Source organism: Adelges cooleyi, unplaced genomic scaffold (genome assembly GCF_023614345.1).
Source record: "Adelges cooleyi isolate 19-005CV unplaced genomic scaffold, UGA_ACOO_1.1 ACOO_flye_CR_arks_rails_tigmint_CR_PRNA_108, whole genome shotgun sequence".
NCBI lineage: Eukaryota > Metazoa > Arthropoda > Insecta > Hemiptera > Adelgidae > Adelges > Adelges cooleyi.
Genome location: NW_026095761.1, coordinates 11691304 through 11714435, shown reverse-complemented (window position 1 = coordinate 11714435; position 23132 = coordinate 11691304). Strand labels below are relative to the sequence as shown.

At 34.7% G+C, this 23132-nt stretch overlaps 1 protein-coding gene across 1 annotated transcript; it reads right to left on the bottom strand.

Moving 5' to 3' along the window:
* Nucleotides 1-212: 212 nt before the first annotated feature.
* LOC126841109 (suppressor of cytokine signaling 2-like) lies at nucleotides 213-23125 on the bottom strand. Its single transcript, XM_050577403.1, has 2 exons — nucleotides 22758-23125; nucleotides 213-2226 (listed from the first exon to the last, which is right to left on the bottom strand). The coding sequence occupies exon 2, from the start codon at nucleotides 2160-2162 to the stop codon at nucleotides 1236-1238; it is 927 nt and encodes a 308-aa protein (XP_050433360.1). The 5' UTR covers nucleotides 2163-2226; nucleotides 22758-23125; the 3' UTR covers nucleotides 213-1235.
* Nucleotides 23126-23132: the final 7 nt, after the last annotated feature.

Below are 23132 nucleotides of genomic sequence, written 5' to 3'. Positions count from 1 at the left end.
TTAAATTACTTTATTTCACCGCCGTGTGCCCGGTTAGGTTCTTTCCAAGAGTTCATCTTTAACACTGTCAAATAACACTAGTTTTAGCACAGTTCAATTGTATTATTTTTTTAACTCTAAGACTTGGAATTAAAAAAAAAAAGAAACGCATTTTTTTTTTTGAGGCAGGTAAGTATTTAATTATCGCCTAATCAATAATAATAATAACTATAATTTGAAAGAAAAAAAAAACATCAATACAAGTAAAAGATAAGAACAATAAAAAAAAATCGTGTATAATAAGTAATAATAAATAGGAATAATAAATTGTGCACGCTTAAAATGATTTCTAACGTAATACAATAATAATAATAATAATAATATTAATTATATAATAATATTGTAATATTTTATATTTTGAGAAAAAAAAAACTAACAATCGTCGAAAATTATGAGTGCGCAATAGGTACTTAAATATTAAAAATCCACACGTTAAATTGTCTAAATTGTTGTTATTGGTATTGCCTAAAGATATAAAGTTAAGTAAAATTTTTTTTTTTGTATTTTTAGCTTTTGGTTTTGCGTAGATAATACAAAATATCTATTATCATAAAAATTTAAGTCCTCAAAGGAGAAAAAAACAATATGTTATTTAATAAAGTATACGCTATATCGTGGGACGTTACCGCGGTATAGATAACAGGTATCTACTATCTAGAGGTAATCTACGGTCCACAGATGTTATCCGGATGTGGTCGAATCACTGATTAAATAAAACCTGATAGGGCACTCTAAAAAAAAAAAATCGAAATATGTGAAAAAAAACTCCAATAATCTCAGGTCAGTGTGACCAAAAAATAACTCTTCTGTTGTCCCCAAAAGCCATCGTTAATCAACCGAAGTTAATACCGGGAAACTTGTTAATCAACTACTTGTTATCGGTGATTCTTACCAGTTTACGTTATTATTGTAAATAGTGTGTACGATAATTTCTGCACTAAAATTTGGCCCTACTGCATTGAGTTTAAACCAATGAAAAATCGTTATTCGAAAATCTACTGTTTTATTACGGAGTAATGCACTATCTGGTTTTATTTAATATGTGGCCGAATGTAAAACATTATCTATAATGTCTACCGTTAATAACTTTGCAATATTACACAATTATTAGTATACCATATTTATTATTAATAAAAAGTGATGAGGAGTGAAAGAAGATTGTAATAGATGTGTATTATAATATAACCGTTAGAGAATCACAGGCTATGCGGATATTGTATCACGTATTCGACCAGTTCGTTTGGTAGTGATGTAGGCGTGATGGTGATCTTGCACTTGTTCCGGTTGATCACTAAACGGGCCAAATGCATCAGGGACGGGAACCCGTCGGCGTCAGTCTTAATCATGGGCCGCTGCAGATTCATCCACGAGACGCCGCGGTGTCCGCGACGCCGGTTGGTCCACGCGGGATACGGCAGCAGCCGGCGGGACTCGTCGACCCGGGACAACCGCACGTAGTAGTCGATCAGTTCGAGCGGACAACGGAACTTGGGCACGCGCAGGCCGCCGGATGGCCTGGGCGTTGATTCCAAGCCGAACACGCCGTCCGTGTACGTGAACCGCACGCTCAGCCGGCCCACGTCGGCCGTCTGCACGTCCAACGTGAACAGGTGACCGGAGTGCCTGGAGTCGCGCACGTAGAACGAGCCGGCCGGCATGGCCGACAGCCTGGCGCTAGCCTGGGCCTGCGACTCGGTGCCCTCGTAGTACCAGCCGGACGTGCGCAACCTGTCCACCGCGGACGCCACGCTGCGAAAGTCGCGGACGCCCACGTCCACGGCGACGGCCGCCGGCAGTTCGCAGACACCGACCACGTCGCCTCCTCCGCCGCCGCGATGATGTCGGCCGGACGCCGAAGCCGCGCGGCCGCCGGCCTTGCGCGTCCTGCTGGACACGATTCGGCCGCCGGCCAACGTCAGCTTAGACCGTTCCCGAGACAGCGCGTGGTTCATGTACACCTGGTACAGCACCTGGTTGCGCTGTTCGCACGCCCAACGGTCCCACAGCCTGATCCAGCATGCCTGCAGCCACAGAGACCTGTCTACGTCGACAGCAGCCGCCGCGGACGGCGACCCGTTGTCGTCCCGCAAAGGGTCTTTGCCGCGACATGCCGTATTTAACATCTCGCCATGGCCCCCCACTCTGATGACGGTCAGTGAACGCGGCACACAGTAGTGCCTTTGATTGCTGAAAAAAAAAACAAACAAAGATTAGTAAACCGACAAATAACAAATAAAAGGAGCAAAAGCCGTCAGAGTTCACTTTTTATCAACTTTTTTGATCTGTTAAAAAAATGCAATATATTGTTGTTTTACAAAATTATAAACCTAACCAAACTTTTTTTTAACACGGATATGTTATTATGTTGGTTACAAGAAATTTCGCGTCGCCAATTTCGTGTCGCAAAACCACAATTCGACATAAGAGATAAGAGATGAGACTAATCGTCTGATTCGGACCTTGGGACGTGGTCAGACAAATGCCCAACTTATACGGACCGACCTGTACTCACATTACATCCTCCAACATGTGTGTATAGGCGGGGTGTGGTCACAAAGTAAATAATATCTTGGTTCTGCACAAAAGAGCGGTAACGATGGTCGTTAGCAGATGATTCGAAAATGGCGAAACGGCCAAACGAAGTCACCGTGATGCTGAGATTTTTAAGAGATAAAGGCTGGGAAAAAAACAAAATATAAATGAAAAGCATCTCTGCGGAGTGGAGACAGACGGATCGAAAAAGAATCGAGTGGATGATTTTAATGGACACGAGGTGGTGGGTGAAGAGTGCATCATTAGTGTGCGTTTGGAGAACCCGGTGGTCATTATCGTCTGGCAATGATTCCTGTGGGGAAAAAACTTATAGCCCGAAGCAAATCACAACGTTAAAAACTTTATTTCCTATTGTAAATCGTTAAAAATTCTAATTAATATCGCACTCGGTCACGTTGGAAAAGCTTCGACGACAACCGATCGCGCCTTTGAAGTGTGTCTCGTTCGACGGCGGAAAAAAAAATAATTGGATTCGGATAAAAATTATGAGTGCAAGCCCAAGTCCTGTCTGGCCATAGCTATTATATTTTTTACCAGCGTTTTTTATATAGTCTCTCCTCAGTCGAGACGGCGGGTGTTCCAAAGGGACTTGTCCGGGAATTGTCAGATCTCTTTATCCGAGATATCTAAATACATTATAATATTAGTATTATACTTGTGTACCGGTACAGTATCGCTATTGTATTATCATAAACGACGGTCGGGAAGATGGTAAAGGCGGATACGACGGACCCGGATCCGTATTTCGTCGAAACCAGTAATTGCACCACCGGATCAAACGGCTCGACAATGAAGACGAAGAAAAGTTATACCTTCTATTTGATGTGTACTAGAGATGTACGTCATATCAGATTATTATACCGGTGGTTTTTCAAAAAGCTGCATGAAAATGATTTGCTTAAGATCACATTTCGAACCACAGCTGAATAGGTCATTTGGAAAACGACCGGAGTGTACTAGTCATAAAATACAATTATTTTTCACCGCCCAATAAAAATTTTACAACTCCATTGATGCGTTTTCGTTTGTAATGAACGTTATTTAATTAAACCTGTTAGGATTTTCCGTTAATGCTTGCACCATGTGCATAAATTCTATAGAACCCCCCATTTGTGACGTAACCACCAATGAACAACCCAAATGACATAGAAACGATAATATCCTTAGTATCTGTGTGTTCGTAGAACAAATTGTAGTCTCTTTTTCCAGACAATCAATGAAACCCAACGAAGAGATATTATTTTTTTTTTTTTTTTAGGTTTTATTTAATAAAAATACATAACAAGTCGACATTAGATATTTCATCAGTTTGATTTGCAGGACTAAAAAAAAGACGTTTCAGAGAAATGTCTTGTTAGTTGTTACATAATAGATAAAACGCATGTTTGATCGAAAAAGCCACGTTAAACAAGTAACATTAACTTGAAGAATTTTTTTTTCATAAAAACAAAAAAAACCTAGTTATTTTCGCCGCTCCACGAAAAAAAAACATTGAATCATGGACATGTTATCTCTTATCACTTATCTATAATCTCTTATCACTTCTGTTATCTCATAAAATTAAAAAAATATTTTAGAATATTTTCACGTGAAAAAAGCAAGAAAATTCTTGTATCCAGCCCAACAACATGTCCATGTTAAAAAGGTGTTGAAAACCGGCCGGAAAAACGAAGTTGAGGGAATACTCATAATACTGGCTCGACACGATTCCGGCTCGGTGGATATCATCATCGTTTTTCACCCCTCCCTGGGGAGAGAAGGGATTACCTCGATGGAAAAATGATTAAACCGTAGAATCTACAGAGCACAAAGCCTATCATTATTATATATAGAAAGGGCCGGCCGCACCGGAGCGGAAACAAACTTGGAACAGACACACGAGAGGACGAGACCCGGTGGGTAGGTATATATAATTTTCCATTGTTCATGTTTTTCATTTTATTTCAACACAAGAGGTCGAGATAACTGGGAACCGAGAGATTGTGTAGAGCGTTATGCGTATTATTTATCATGCGACTGAGCACACGCGCTTGTGAAAATCCGTTTGAAGTTTGAAAGTCGCATTTCCCGGTATTGGCGAGCTAGTAGAATAATACAAATAGCGGGGGGTTTTTTTTTTTTGGTCGACGACAGACGTGCGCAGTGTACCGTAATGAATATAAAACGATTATCTCGGCCGGAATTCCTTTAGCCTCCGCAGTAACCCTATTATTCTTTTATACTTTCAAATGCACCTCTGACAAAAAAAAAAAAAAAAACGCACTACTCTGTAATTGCATCCTACCTTTGAGCGTAGTATTTTAATATAGCATAAAAAAAAAAAAAAAATTAATTAAATAAAATTTATCATCATTGTAATGCCATCTACAATATTCTTTATCATCACTGAACTTAATTATATAACATGGAACGCGTATTCGGACTGAAAAAATGTCCCACCCGGGTGGCGGCCACATATCAAAATTTTAGAGAAGGTTATATCGTGATAACACCTCGGTAAACACCCGAACGAATGTTGATGAACGAAGAGATTGGTGAAAATTCAAATACTAACAATTTTTAAAAATATCGTATGTTGTCAACATATTTATGAAATTTAAAACATACGCTGCCTTTTGATAAAAAACAAAGTCAAATGTCTAATGCCCGGTTGCGCCAAACTTGTCGTTATCTATTGATAAATTATTTACCACCGTAATAAACTAACTTTTGTTAAACTTTATCTATTGTTAAATTAACATATTGTGTTAAATTTACGAGTGTTCCTCAAACGTTGTTTTTGTATTCAGGTTATTACCAGTGCACTGGTTATTAAATAAAATGGTATCAGCAGTAGGAGTTTATAATATTAGCATACAGGGCGTAATCAATGATAAACTGATAAGCCTCATTTCCATTATCACCACTTTAACGCAAAACACAGATAACAAAATTTAATTATACATACATTTTTACACAGCGATAATTGACCGTCAAACTTAACTCGTGATAAAGTACATTTTTAACAACAGATCAAATATTTTAAAACATGGTTTATACAACAGAATTGTCATTTAACTCCAGTTAAACGCGAGTTTATACAGTAAATTATAACGAGTGTCTTAACATCGGACGGATCGGGTAAAAGTACACACACGAACGTGCCCAAGTCCGAAACAAGACCTTTGTTGTTAGTTAATTGTTATTATTGTTACCGTTGTGGAAATTCGGCCGAAAGGACTCCGGGGTGAAAGCGACACATACCCGCCGCGCCTTAGGTTGTAGTGGTAACAGTGGAGGGTAGATAGAGGAGGGGGGCAAACGAGTAAAAGTAGGCAAAGAGCGGTGTAGAAAGTGCGCGGGCGAATTCGGCGAACGGCTAATGGAAATTAACTGCCGGATTTCGGTGGCCGCGCGCACTTACTAATAATTATTATTATTTCTGGCCTAAGACGCCCACTAAAAAATATAATATCACTACTACGGTGCGCCGCCAAGTACATAGAGTAAGTATTTCATTATATAATATTGTGTTACCGAAAACCCGGTGTTATAGTCCGGTCGCGTCCAAAGTACGCACGAACCGTCGCCCGCGTTTACCGAGAACAAACGAACGAAATTAATGAATAAAAAAAAATATATATATATAAAATATAATAAACCCGGTGTGTATACAATTTTGCTTCAGAAAAAAAAAATAAAAATGTTAAAAAACTAACCATTATTATGCGTGTCACGGACAAAACATCCCAAATGTTCGTGCGACATACCCGTCGGCCGGGATTTTCAGTTAGGCTCGGTTCGACTACCACCACACCCTGTGAGGATTAATGGATCATTCCAATCACACACACACACACACACATGATAAAATACATAATATTATTATTAAAAATACAAAAAAACTCCGTTCGGAATCGCGTCCAAGCAACAACGACATTACCATAATAAATTAAAAATAATTACACCTGAAATGTGGAATTAATTTCACTTAACCCTATTAAACGAATGGGTAACTCGGGCTGATTTCATGAACGAGTATTATAAAATAATGTTAATATTTTTGCGAAAAATAAATTATTGTTTATACAATATTTATGATAAGAAATCTTTAGATTTCAATAGATCAGCTACAAGTTGGTGTAATTTACACATATTTTTCGAATGTCTTTGGCTCTATTAATCATGACATCTTGTTTAGTCTGTCTTGAATCAAATCATGTCTGAGTGAACGATTTTATTTAACATTCAGCAGCACACATTTAGCTAAATTAGAATGATGTGTGAATGCAATAATATTATTTCAATATTGTACCGAGACTTATGATTTATATTCATTGTTTTTTATTATACTTTTTATTGATGTATTTTTTATTATTCTTATATTACTGTTACACATCCTTGTATTTAATTTTTGAAAAAAAAAACCAAATGTCGGTCATGCTTGTTTTACTATTATAATTAGTTGTGTTTAAATTACATCTAGGTTAGTGAAGGGGTCCAGTGAATTGGATATGAACGCGTGGATATGCTATTGTTGTACAGTCGACATGCTAAATCACATTATTATGTTTTCTGCGCACAGTTGGAAGACGAGATAATATAAGTAATTAAAAACAATTACAAAAACAATTAAACACAACAGTAATTTACGAGTGGACGGTCGACTATTTAAGGCTTAAGTAGTCTTTTCCGGTAGTTTGTCGCATCTGATAAATTGACTAGCAAAACTTAAAAATGGGTATATAATATTGTGAAGACAAAAATTAAAAAAAAAATCCATTCGTCTAAACGTTAAATTCTTAGTTGACAACTTTTTCTGAGTGTTTCGGCGAGTTCGTGTGTGGGTTCAGATTGAGTATAGTGCGAGCGGTTTCCTGGGAATTTAATTTAGAATTGATTATTATTATTTTTTTTTTTTTAACCGTAAAGCCTAAGTGCGAACGGTTGTAGAGAAGTTCCGAGAGGCCGGATGCCGGTATACTCGGTAGGTCTCTTAATATATATGTAAATGGCGTTTTCGGGACAGGATGATTTATTCACCAGATAATGGCTGTTTGATTAAAGCGACTTCCACCGCGTCGGGTTCCGGGCAGAAAGTCAACCGAGCAAGTCTGTTTACGGAGAAACCAAAGTACCCGAAATTAAAAAAGAAAAAACTTCATATCCGGCAAAACACTGTATTAGAGCTTTGTTGTATTCATCATTATCATATTTTAACCAACGACCAACTTTGGAGACAAAGCGCTTTTTGCCATTGAACGTTTAGACGGGATGTCTTCCGTGATCTGAAATTAATATCTCGTATCGCATTATTGTATTGTGCACAATACGGTACACAACAAAGGAATGCCGTTTTTGAAAGGGTGATAATTTTTGCTTTTATGTTTTTAATGGGTACTTTTAAACGCGGTAAAATCCCGAATTTGGGTTTTTGGAAACCACCGTTAATTAAATATTAAATTAGATATTTTTAAATTGTATGACTACTGCAGCCACGTGATACAAAATATACATCATGCTATCACATTATCATAATATTGTCATAAGAGTGATAAGAGTGATGCTGGGTAGTGTTTAACAACTGATAAAAGAAAGTATTTATTTTTATTTAAAGTGGTCACACTGTCGGTCGCCTTCTTGATCACTTCACTGCCGAGTACAAGACATCATTGTATGTATGATTATTGTTCAAGAGTCTCGAATATTACATAATATTTTAATGTTAAACACGGAAGCACTTTTAAAAGACTAAAACGCTAAGAAGAAGTACTCACTCGACCGCTGCCGGTTTAATTTAAAAAAAAAACACTTGACGGGTTTACCGTGTGCACGCCCTTAATGGTTGCCTAAGAAGTCTTCTCCTACACGACGGTAAGTGCTTGTCGAAAGCTTTTTAATACTCGACGGTATTCTTCTACGCACCTACCTTGTATACTGCGGACCACTATAGAGATTTATTTTTCCTTTTATTCAGATTGTTCTTTACTCCAGAGATTACCGTTACCCGGAAAATCGAAAAAGAATAACGACGGCCCTCAAAAAAAAAAAAAAAAGTACCTACACAGAAAAAGACGTATAAGTTTTGCGACATCAAACTAAAATAGTATTCACGGAACTTGACGATTTCGCACAATACCTAATTGAAAAACTTTTATTTTTCGGTAAAAAGAACATTTGTTGGTAAAAGAGAAAAAATGGTGTTAAAGGGGGGGGAGGGGGAATTTAAGCTGCTATAGCTTCTCACTATTTCCTGTAGTCTCAGACAACGAGTGCATGAAAGTATCCATGTTTTTTAAAGAATATAATATTACATGGTGTGCAAATAACTTTGTGATAAACACATTTATTACTTGTTGTTTCCGAAGCGACAGGGGCGGGCTTGTGTCGTGTGTGCAATACTTCTTCAAGGTAAGGGGTGACGGGAAGTTCTTAAAAAAGCGTGGAGACGACAACAACCAAAAATAACCAAAAAATTGTATTTCAGTATTTAACGATGATATTGCGATAGTATATATTATGTAATGCATAGAGTAGAAATAGGTGTATAGAACAAAAAAGGCAGCGACAGTGTGACCACTTTAAGTAAAAATACATTTTTTTTTATAGGTTGTTAAACACTTAATCACCATACAATCCTTATCAACTATACAGCTCATTGATTGGAATTTTAAATGAAAATATGATGGTGTGGTAATATTATAACTGATAAGTCATATTATATTGTATTGTAACACATCATGGTTATCACGGTAGGGAAACATAATATAAAAAACGTAGATAAAGACAATATAAATGATATAATATTAATGTTATTTTTATACATACTAATTGTGACGTGACGTGAGCTCATGTGGTGTATAGAAATCAACGGGAAAATGACTTAAATTAATGTCGTCGTCGTTCGTTTTCTTGAGAAAATAACAAAAAAAAAAAACTAACGGCGCAAATTTACTCGGTATTTCGTTAATTTGACCGCCGACAAAACGCGTGTCACCACCGTCGGGAAAAATAATAAATAAGAATGTAGAATGTATGATGTGTGTCATTAAAGTTTATATACAGACATGACGGTGTACTATACAATATATATATTGTAAACGCGCTCATTACAGACGCATAATTAACGGAGCCCTCCCCACTTGTAAAGCAAAACTTTGACCATGACCTCATTCGCCATAATTATTCCGGGGGGGGGGGGTAAGGGGTAAGGCTAATTGATGGTTTTGATTTTTCACGACCAAAAGTTGTAGTCTTTAAATGTAGACAGTAAAATCCCTAGTACCTTACATAAATCTCATCCAAAGCCCTTTTCACACACGATTACAGTCGTTGTGCTATCCCTAGTATGGTAGCCTTAGCTTGTATACAAGCCTCTAGGTTGGTGTGAATTACAAAAATTACACTAGTCCGAGGTATACGAGCATTCGTTAATAGAACATATTAGCTTCCTATTTTTCGCACAATTTAACAGCGTAGATCTATTGACACCCAATCAGATTATCGACAACGATGCCTAGTATATTTTCTAGTGTATGGGGTACATTATGGTGTGAATCAATTTTAGTTATAACTCTAGTACTAATATACTAGATTTTTTTTTTAATAGCCTTAATTAATAAAAAGTATTTAGCTAACAAATAAATTGATAAGACTTCAAATTTAAGCTAATGAGCTATTATTATATTATATAATTAAACATCCGTCTCCCGCCTTCATTGACTATGGTCTATGGCTTTTTTATAAAGACTAGCTGATCTTGTTGTTTTAGGAAAAATAATAAGAGTTTCAGGGTCAAGTAATAAACGAAACAATTGTAAGTGAAAAGCTTTTAGACAATACATCAAAATCGTATAAGAAACTTTTCTCTTTGTTAAAAACATAGACTCGTGATAACCTTTTATAGCCTTAAACGAATTCGATTAGTTCGCGCTCATTGTCTAATCGAATGTTGGGGTCAATTGATTTATCGATTAAGATGATCGATAATTATCAATCAATCTATTAAAAGTTTACTCCCTTGTCAGTGATACCTTACAGCTCATCCCTTATCACTAATTCGTTATCGATAATAATATGAGCGTATCACCGAACCTACCTAGCGAACAAAAAAATACCTCACACGTCACGGTAATATTGATGAAATCAGCTGATAAGAGATATCAGAGTGATAAGGATACATTAGTTGATAAGAGCATATGGCAAGGTCCAAAACCATTTCATACGTGAACGTACGTAGCTTAAGCTCTAAATAACGAGATTTTCTTATTGGAGTAATTAACCAAATGTGTTATATTTATATTCGAAAGGTTAGATTGGTTGTTTTAATGACAAATCACAAGATAATATCATATTAGATTGCGTGGGTGGAGTTACAGTTTAAGTCAAGTGCGTCCGGTGCTTAAAATCGAATTGCCTTAAACAAAATCATACAAGGCCGTTCAAGCGAAACGTTCAAACGTTTAGTTTGAATTGTTGTTTGCGTATCTAGACGAGAATTTAGAGAAAAAATGTATGTTGGGGGAAAAAATAATAATACTCCTAAATTCCATTTGGAATCTATTCAAGAGGCAATTGTGTGTGAAATGTTAAAATCTATACCTACATTTGTACTGCATCTGCGTGTAACAGCGAACACTGATGTACAAAATCATAACAGTAAAATGAAATTAAAACAACCGAGAAAGTACGGTGTAATTTGATACACACAATCACATTTGGTCCGGTGTAGGCAGTCGAGGATATAAACAAGATTTAAAAAAAAAAAAAAAAACAGCAACATTAAAACCATTTCAAATTGTAGGCTTTTTTAGTGTTTATAAAAAATATACAACACAAATTTTTCGAGCCCTCGCCAAGTTTTTTTTAACAAAATATATTTTCGTTGTAAATTGTTTTTTTTTTTATGTCGCTGGCATGGAGTTGGTATTTCAACAGATTATTAAACGCCGTTTATGTCAAACGACCAGTGTACAATTATTTTTCGTTTAGTTTTCACGGAAATATTTGGTAGCCTTGCCAGATACTTAAGTACATACTTTTTGGCCCCCGTGACCTTTTAAATATTTTTATTTTTACTGTCCTTCGCTCAACAAATTATACACACACACACACACACACAAAACCGTATACTATAATAATATTGTCGGAGGTCAACAATAATAAATGGATTCTATATATTCTATGGATACCTATGATGATATTTTTAAATAGCTGGACGCTGTTTTTTCTCAGACGATCAACGAAAGGGGTTCGCCGTTTGATATTGTATGAAACAATACAATAAATAGTCCATAGTTAGATTTATTAGTGGTATATTCTTGTGCGGGTCGTCGTAATGTCCCAGCCATAAACAACCAGGTGTATTCTATAATATTGTATGGTTATCTAAGCATTGTGAATAGTGAATAATATTCACAGAGTACAGCATTTAATGTACAGCTCCAGAGATCGGTTGTAGCAGAATGCCAGTGTTTCAACTCTCCATTGTTCGCTGGCAGACAATCTCGGGTGACCTATTTTCTTTATATTACACGTTTTCAGACTAAAGAAATATTCAATTAAACAATAGGTCATAATGTTCTGTCCAAATGCCAACAAGTCGATAATTTTTTTTTTTTGTATGGTTTCAATGGTTTTTAATGTCAACTGTTGAAACCAAGAAGCCATCTTTAATAACATTTCAAGTGAAATACAAAAACGTACCTAGTTGAAAAATGAGTATAATATATAGAACCGCGGATTAGACAAACCCAGATGGGGCACTCACAATGTAAAAAACCAAAATTCACCTCAACTCAGAGTAACCACTGATGGAAAAAAAATGCTAATGAGAAATTATCGTTTCATAACTGAGCATCACTTAATTGGCTGTTTTTTATCACTGATATGTTATTACAAAAATCACTTGATAACATACTATCATAGTAAATTAATGTTTTGTAAAATAATTTCATTTTACAGTTATCAGTAAATGGCCAAGTGCACCATCTGGTTTAATATATTCCGTGATATTAAATAACGGTCGAAAAAAATCCAAAACAAGATTTAAAAAACTCTCAGCAATAACAATTATTTTAAAGTACAGCTTGGCACCACGGTGTATTACTTTCACGCGGATACCGTTGGAGGCGTTTTCTGGAAATTTAAAGTATTTTTTTTTTATTACTTTACTAACTAACAGCCGACATCAGCCGCGGTCAGCTATTTTTTTTTTTGGGACTCTCTAGTTAGTCTGAGTGTAATATAAAAAGAGAGCGGCGTTTCCATTTTTTAATAGTACACTCGTGTAACATAAATATATCAAGCGAAAGGTATGTATGTATTATAATTGGTATTCGTTACCATGAATATATCTACCATACGGAAAAGATAATGATCGTCCAATGATAAATATTCAACGATTCACAGAACCGGCCGGTGTCTCGTGGTTCTCGAGAAAATTGAAAAAAAAAATAATAATAACAACAACACTTCTCAATCCAAGGCCGGTTCGGAGAAAATGGAAAAAAAAATCTCCTCCTTCGATTATGTTATTAAATCTTATGTCGTGGTTTTATTTTAATTGCTTACAGGCGTACCTAGGTATAACAAAAATATAATATAATATATTATAATAATATGATTATTATTCAGTACACACATCTACCATAACTCATTCACATCAGCTGACGGCAATAATAATGTTGTTGTTATTATTATTATGCAATGAAAGCGAAACAAACGTTGTTAAAATATTATCATACATCTACATGTTATTATTTTATTATCTGTGTACATATAAATAAATTTTTATTATTATCAGCATAAACGTCTTGTGTGATTACACACACACACATCTGGAGTTCCATTCATTAGGATAGTCACGCTATTGTCACAACATAATAATATATATGTAATAATGTAAATAAATATGATTGTAATTGTAAACACAAACGATTGCAATCTATTTAGCTGTAACGGCAAACAGCGGATGAACATGCAATTTTTGACAACGATAATGTGATGATAATTTATATTTTGACATTACTTAAGCCAAAAATGTGTGAACAAGTCTCTGGGCTTACTTTAATAAGAATAAGAACCATCAAAGTGTATAATCGCGACCAGAGGCCAATTCCTAAAATATTGTCTTTGACGAAATAAGTAGAAACAATCAGAAAGCAAATCCGCCTCGAATACAAATATTACCCAGAAGCCATTCGAGTATTAACGCAATACCGCGAGATGGGCAAGTTAATTTTTAACGGCAAAGAGCTCCTGTCAAAAGTTAGTTTATTAATTAATTGTTTTGAATAATCTTTGCCAATACAAATCTTGTAATTAGTTTAATGGATACTTATACTTTTTTGAAGAGTTGCTTTCTTTTATCACAAAAGTGTGGTCCTGCTCACAGAATAACCAGAAGGGAAACTCAGACCGCGCCTGAAAAGTGTCCGACATTTTGTTTTTGCGGATTCCGTACAATTATCATGATTTTACCCGGCAGAGGCGGCTCATAAGAACCTGTGTAATTTTTTTTTTAAAGTTTCCCTTCCGGTTATTGAGATACATCAGCCGATTAGAAGAGATAACGATATTGATAATACTGTTGTCACGTTTCGACGTTTCAGCTTACGCTAGTAATATTGCGATTGATCCGTTGTGTTTTTATGATCGATGGTAAGTACATATAATTTTGGGTGGGTTTGTTGTGATTTCAAGTGCGGTCTTAACTGCGTATGTGTAACGTGTAAAATCTCGACATACATTACAATGGTCGCCGCGTTTTAGCGGGTGTTAAAATGCAAATCATTTGTGTACATAGGTGCATACCTCCTAGACAAGGATGCATTAACGGCACAGACTGGTAAATGAATTCATATTCAAATTTCAAACGCGTAGGGGTTTCGACGGGAAAGCAAATATTACTTATACCAAACCACCAACAGCAGTTGGTTATTGCACGGACAATAATATAATTTATTGTATTTCCAGTATTACCGAGGGAATACCAAACGGGAGCGGTTGTGAATCGAATTTCGAATGCAAGTGCAAACTGTGTGTGTGTGTATGTGTGATGAAGCCATCAAACTAAGTGAAGTCTGTATAGTGAATTGTGCATGGGCATAAATTATGTATGTATGTAGCTACGGAAATGATTTAGCATGCACGCGGTGAACGGGTACGGGCCGTAATTGAATAATGGAGAGTTCGACAAAAAACGAATACTGTTATGTGCATATTATAATGAATAATAATTATAATAATTGAACGGTATTTTTCGTGCGGATTTCGTTTGTCAAGGTGGTACACGTCGTTGACAGTGTGTATATTGTTATTAACGTACGCGAAGGTCGCCGTTTGTAGTTTTAGTAATTATTATTTTGCGAGAAACAAACGACAATCGTTATTGCCATTATAAATATTTTAATAATAGAGTTTCTAGTAAATGTGCACACAAACACACACACACGGGCGGGCGGACGGACGTGCACGTTGATAAGTGGAAATCAACGAATAACGCCGCCAACCATTGGACCATATTATTATTATTGTTATGTTGTATTATTATCTACTGAGAAGTGTGAAGCACTTAAAAGTCAAAAGGGTTTTTCCGGGGAAAGAGAAAACCTCTTCACGTGTAACTGCAATAATTTGTCGTTTTGCGAAAACAACGCTAACACATGTATGGAAATTACGGTAATTTTCGGTTAATAGAGAGTGCAAAATATTATGCCAAAACTCGATTGTAATTGTTGCGTAAGCAAACCGAAATAATAACTTAGGTAATAAACCTTTTCAGGTTCTCAGAATCTCAAATCACATTAATTGGCTAATCGGCCATTCGATAATTACTCAATCGGTAATGAACACAAACGACAATTCTCTACGCCGATTTCGGGTAAACCAAAATTACCTAACTTATTTCTACTTTGTTCGGTCCATTTTAAGGGACAGTCGCTTCTTTAAGGGTAGAAGCAGAGAACCTATCTCCGATTGTTGTGTCTACCCGATCAGTCCTTTCGAAAATACAAGCACAGATTAGATAAAACCAGATTGTACCAACCGAATAAAAGAAATGTAATTGCTGAAAATTTAAACAAACCGAAACCCTCAACAAAAAATCTTTATAAGAAATTATAGTTTCCGACCTGAGCAGCAATGATTTTTTATTTTTTATCAATAGATATTGTTATCAGTAGATATATTATAAAAATGATTTGTCAACGTCGTACTACAGTAAGATGTTTTGTACGGTAATTTCATTTCTAGAATGTGGTCACACTTAATTGAGGAGGGTTTCAGTTATCAGTAAATGGCGAAGCGCACTTGTTTTTCTACTATTTTCTAGTGACTCGTTTTGTTTACCCTGTAGTATTATACGATTTAACAGCAAACCACAAGCCTAGTAGATGAATTTATATTTTGTATTTAATTGTATATATGTAAAAAAAAAAATTATTACTGCATATATTTACATAGAATGATAAAATAATCAAAAATAGTACTGTTCCAATATTTATTTTACAAACAAATTTTGATTATTTTGTAAATTATGTTGTTAGTGGTCGCATATTTTATTTATAGAGCGGTTCATTTTTTGACTAACTAATGATAGGTTAGTTATGATATATTTTTTTATTGCTTTATACACGTTGTTTAACAATGTAAAAAGATCTATTTTGTTCAAGTCGTTAGCGACTATTGTGATACAAACTCTACAAGGGTCACGAGTAAACATAAAACCTAGACAGAGAATTACTTTATAGTTTGTTGTTTGAATTATTTACGTGCACGATACAATATCACGAAAAGATAAATATTTAACCAAACTAGGAAGTTTTTTTGTTGCGTCACTTTTGGAGTTTCGAAAATGTAGTTATCCTACAAAGAGAACTTTGTTAGGTAATTGCAATAATACACATTCGTGCATTAAAAATGAATTGACTATTCAAAAAGACTGTATATAATTTACATGAAAAAAATAAATCAATAATCTGTCTCGTATACACGATTGTCGAATAAAATGGGAAAAATGCAGCATGGGATGACGGTTAAAGTTCATTTGTCTTTTACATTTCTGTTTTAAATTACACTTGTATTGCTTAGGTATATTATTATTACTATATGGCTGCCTAAAGAGAATTATTCCAAACATTAGGCCGGTATAACAGTTCATAATAAATTCAAACAACCGCAATACAATCATTATTAAGGAAGTTCAACATTTAACGGTTTTCTCGATAATTTCAACAATAATTTGTTTTATGGCTTTTTTCTCATGGCGCTCTTCAAATACCGTGTGAATCTTCAAGGTCGCACTCGTTTTCTCTGAAAATATTGTAGTTTTTCTTTTTTTTAAGATACTTTAGGTTATATTTTTAAAATATTAGAAAACATTCAATTTGTTATCATTTTTTCCAGAGCACTATCAACTTTTTTAATTTGAGAATAATTTTCTGAAAATTTAAAAGGATGTTGGAGATGCTCCCCTATTTATTAAGGACTTATGTATAGGCATTTTTTTTGCAAAATCTTTATTTAAAGGTTCGACTGTGATGTGTAATTATTAGTTCAGTGATTAGGACTGTGATTTAGTATTGTCCTATAACTTTTTTTTAATATTTTTATCTCTATTGTGTAACATGTTTTTGCCATTGAAAATCATCCAAAACTAGACTTATCGACCTGTCGAAATTTGCAAAGTTAACTAAGTATAATTCGGTACTGTTTAAGTTTTAAAAGTTGACAGAGTTCTGGAATATACTAAAAAAGGTAAATAGTAATTTTGTTAATATTGTAAGATAACAAGTGTCTTATCATTAGTGAATCACTCTGAATTTTTTTTCGTTTCATACCATTAATTATAATTCTGCGGTTTAATGTTTGGTATTAATTTTTTTTATTTCCTTTTAACGTTCGTTAAAATAATACTTGTTTATGAGTTATAATATTTAAAGAAAAAATGTAGATTGAGGTATGAGCCAAAGCCGCATCTATGAATACAGTATTTTGTATTTCTCTTATCTCACAAGGTACACCCACGTCCGGATTGTGTGCCCGCTGCCATGATAAAACCTTTGGATACAGTTATATAATTTAATAAATTAGAATGCCAAGTGACATTCCGCCAATAGAGATAACAGCTGAAGTTACCATTTTCCGCCACCTTTGCGGGAATTAAAACCTTATCACATGAACATATGTTCATAACAATTACATACAAGTTGATAATACAGAATAACAGGTATTATTTTATACACACACATAAATCCTACAAAAATGGCCGACGTCGACATCCATTCTTATCACTAGTCAGCAATGGGTTATCAGTGTGATAACTTATCACAAATGTTTTGTATAATACATTTGGCAACAAGATAAACAATTTGCCGTACACAACATATTGTAGTGATAACATTATTACAGTAAAATAATTATTTACCGTTTTGCATACATATTATTATCGTTATTATACGCCGGGATTATCGATAGTCGATACACGTATAAATTATATTATATTATCATTACAAATATAATCGTATGTGGAAAAAATAACGACGAAAAAAATGAAATATCATAATTTTTAATAGTGTGACGCGTTTGTTTTTTTTTTGTACAAGAAAAAGTATGCCGTAAATCAAACCGTGAATAAAATAATGATACCGAGAATTATTTACGTGAACGACTATTAGCGTTTTGAGATGTATATATATATAGATGTATACGAAGACGTGACAACTCTTCGGAAATGTATAAAATAATTATTATATATATATATATATATATATAATTTTTTATTTAAAAAAAAAAAGAAATGACATTCGAATAAATTAAGGTTTTTTTTTAGCGGAGAAAAAAAATTTGGAATTTCACAAACCGCCGTTAAAATACATACCACAGAAAAACGTATTAAGGATACCCGGTACACGGCGCACAATACAAATACCTATTACTAGAATTATTATTATTATTATATTGTGTCAGTTGGATTTCCGTTTAAAAAAAAAAGTAGGTACAGTTTTTTATTTGTCTATAGTTTCCACACACGCGAGCATCGTTTAAGTACCCGAAATTTGTATAGGCGAGAGAGAGAGAGAGAGAGCCTCTGGTCACACTGAATAATTCAGACGGCATTGAGTTTAATTATTTTTTGGAAAACCTGAAATTAATAAAAGTATATTTAATAAATCGAGCGCGATAAATAGCGGTTGGTTTTTTTTTTTGGCTAATTAGTATAATAATATTATATTATATTTTTTTAATATGATATGGAAGTTTAACGTTAAAAAAACTGAATCGATTATTTATTTAATTAACCATTTTCTCGGAATACCAAGAAACGGTGAATCATATTATTGGCTTGCTTGAAACCGGGTTTTTATAGATAAAATAACACACACACAAATCGTACCAACTATACTTAGTAAGCAAGTCTTGTAAGCACTTTAACGGTGTAGAACCGGGGGTTTTTTTTTAGACGGAATTGGTTTTTGGTGGTTTTAGGTGTTTTAAAATGTTGACAAAATAACTTGTTCAAGGTTGAACAAGTGGTAACTGTAAACGAATTCGGTGAATGTCAGTTATACTTATTTTTAGAATAAAGTAATTGCCAATTTATCGTTTCTAACCGAATCCTATTAATTATTAAACGTTAATTTGTTATTATGATGTCAATAAAATGCATAACATATCGGTTCTTTTTGGTAAGAAACAATTGCCTCAATCTCAAAAGTCCTAAACTTGAAATTGGAAAAAAAAATCAATGTTTGTAATTTAAGTAATTTTTGTAAAAATATAATAATATTTTTGTTTGTACCAATATGGTAAGACTATTCAAAATGTTGCAATTGACATTTTTTAAATTTTATTTAAACTGCATACAAAAAAAAAAATCTTAAAATCTTAACTTAAAGGTTAAACTGTGATGTGTAATTTTAAGTTCAGTAATCAAGAATTCTTTGACGGTGGTTTAAAAAATGTTTTTTATCTAAACATGTTCCGCACAAACTAGAAAATATGTACCCTTCAAATAGATTTTAGAGATAAAACGCCTATGACAAAAAAGATAGGGGACAAGATCTCCTAGGAAACCTCTTTTATGCGTTTTCTATAGAGACCGGAATTATATATGCATTTGCATGTTCATACTGATCGTATGTGCACAGTAATGAGTGTTTGAAATGTGGGCGTTTCAAGTGAAACTGATTTCTTAGACCCAATTTTAGGTTCCCTAGGAAATCTCGTCCTTCATTTTTTTTTCATTATGGGCTTTATATCTTCAAAATCACTTTAAAAGGTACTATTATCTGTTTTTACCATTGAAAATCCATCGACATCATCCTTTTCATCTGAGAAAGTTTTCTTTGGGCATTTTTTTACGGTCGACGTTTATCGTGTACCACCGGAGGTCAGTTTAAATTACACCACTATTATTATTATGATTATTGTACATCCTCTACGACTGCCATTGTGATAAAATATAATAACAACAATTTAACAAAATGAGTTTGGGTCGTTACACGTCGACGGCGGCGGTAATTAAACCACTTTGTGGTACCGGTTAATTATTGTGATTTATCAGCCTTCAAGCACAATATAGTATAAAAAATACCGAAATAAAATAAAATTTAATAATATAATTGACACACACATCATCGACGTGGACATACAACAAAAATTTAAAAAATTGGATAAAAGCATTTAAGATGTGGTCCTTTAGACACGCATGCAAAAGATTCACTGGATGGATAGAGTAAAATGATATAGTTTAATAATATAGTTAAATGATAGAGTTAAACGATATAGTTAAATGATATAGTTAAACGATATAGTTAAATGATATAGTGAAATGATAGAGTTAAACGATATAGTTAAATGATAGAGTTAAACGATATTGTTAAATGAATCAAGTATTACATCAAGTAAATAAACAAAGGACAATGATAGATACATCATAAAAGGGAGAAAATTACAACGGCTAGATCACACTGTAAGACATTACTAGTCCTACACAGGTAGTCCTTTTGGAGGAGGAATTATACCAGGAAACATAGAAAGAGGACGAGACCCGGAACAAACTCTAGACCACAGACATGTGGGAAACTGGACCAAAATAAAATATAGATATTAAAAGGAAAACAGAAGACAGAGAGCAGCGGTGGAGAATAGTCGTGCGAAGACAATACCAGTCTCGGAAGACACGTAAACAGTTTGTGTATTTACATATAATTATAAATGAAACATATTCATTAAAGCTGACGCATGAGTAAAAAAAAACAAAAAATTAACAATAGTAATATATTTATATATATATATATATTATTATTCAGAGTATAGTAGCTTCGGTTCGGTTAGCGGAAAAACAGTTGATAACGTTTCGTGTTAATTCGTTACACATAATATACGGTTATTATTATTATTAACTATTATATATATATATATATTTTTGTCGAGATTAACTAATTCGAACGTATTAACGAGTAACCTATTTGAGACCTTAAGATTCACGGCAAATAATAATAATAAATAACGCCTTGTGTTTTTACCAGGAATACATCATTTGATCGTTAGCGCAGCTCTGCTGGCGCAACCACTTATTGGTATATTATATTGTAATATCTCTTTATAATAATAATAATACTTAATAATATTGCCGGCAGTGCTCGAAAGCCAACATTAATGCCTAATATCGTAATATGTTTTCACATTCAATATTAATAAAATCGCTCAAGGCCCAAGGAGTTTGGTTTATCAAATGGCTAAAACATAGGCAATATTTCACTTTAATTTTTCTATGTTTGTTGGCGCACAATCCTTTGGCACCGATTTGATGGGTGGGTGGGGGGGGGGGTTTAATCATCCTTGAAAATTTCAAAATACATAATACAACCTCTCAAATTCACTGTCACATTTTTGGGGATTTTGGGTGTATTATCAAACCAATCGGTTTATACATTATATTTGTACGGTCAAACGGATTTGGCAGAAGGTGAACGTTACACATTGTAAACGACCTGAACCAAGGACTGCTCTCAATTATTAGCCATCTCTAGCCGAGTTTCTTCTTGTGGCAAATCGACAACAATCGAATAAGGTCGAAGGTCAGAGCAGCAATTGAAGGGTCCCAGATTCGAATCCAAGCACAGTCTATGGTGGTCCATTCAAATTCTACAACACCTATATAACAGTTTATGGCAATTAGCCCCTTTTGGGCCTTGTGTATAAACTTGTAAAACAGTTTGGCAAGTAACTTCGCGTTTAAGTCTTTATCGCCATGAAACTGCACTCACTGGACCTAACTCCTTAACGAATAAGGATACCCCCTACCTATTTATTAAGGCGAGAATGGCGTCTTATTAACGGCTCTGAATCCGTTGAACCCTTTCCAGTCTCCGTACCGTTTGAATATTCATAATGAACAGATTATAATATTATATAGGTACATACATAAACCGCCGCCTGTGTGAATACATAATTGGTCGCTATCAAAATATTATAGCAGTAATATTGTAACGGGGAAGGATAAACAAAAACCGACACAATTGTGTCAATTGTATTTGCGAGGCGATTAAAATGAAAAAAGAAAAGAAATTGATTACAATAGAACGTCACTGTCGTTTTATTTAATTTTCTTCGATTAACCGCCTTTTTTTTTTTTTTTTGTCCCCTTCCGTTTATTAATAATAATAATTGTCAAGACGCCCAATACCGACTTGCTCGCAGCGGTTTTTTGTTAAAAACATTTTTAGCTTTTATAATGATTTCTATTAAACGAGCCCGTCAAAATAGCAAACCGGAGTATTTTGAATAATATAATAATTACACCCCACGTTCTGTAAATAATACATATTTTACAGCTATGCGACTTACGCACTGTCATATTTTGTCCATTTTAACAGAAACAATTGTTTCGATTATCGATTTCAGTATGACAAATATCACAATATTTCACTCGCACCACATTTGGCTTTTGAACGACTCAAAATACAATATCCGATTTTTCCGCCAAAACGCGTACCTAAGTTTGTATTTTTATTATTTGAAACTTACAAAATATTATGTAAATCTTTTTTTATACTAAATGAGCAATTTTTTAAACAATTGTACAATTATTTACACCGCACGAGGATGTGGTTAAAACATTTTTTTAAAAAGAATGGGGGGGGGGGGGTGAAATTGTTTTTCAAAAAATCGTTACTCACCGTGTGGTCGGCGGAACGTGGACGCACACGAGTAAATCCACACGTCCTCTGTTGCTGTCGCAGGACGGTTTTGCTCTCTTCAAACGTCGTCCGTGGTCGGGGATTGGACGAGAATAAAAAATCACACACACAGACACGTCTCGTTAACCGCCGGTTATTTTTTATTATTATTTAATATTGTAGCGTACGCACGGACCGCAAACGTCCAAGAGACGTCGTCCAGTACGAAACGGAGACGACCAAACGCGTCGCGTACGTGTTTGCCGGGCGCTCGTGTGTGTGTCGTGAACACGTTGCGCACCGCCGGTCGGTTCGGTACGGAGTGTGGCGGCAACGTGACGGCGACCGGCACCGGACGACACGAGCAGCGCTGAA

Bases quoted from the DNA above. Each gene is read 5' to 3' on its own strand.
- LOC126841109 (XM_050577403.1), bottom strand. From the start codon at position 2,162: ATGTTAAATACGGCATGTCGCGGCAAAGACCCTTTGCGGGACGACAAC.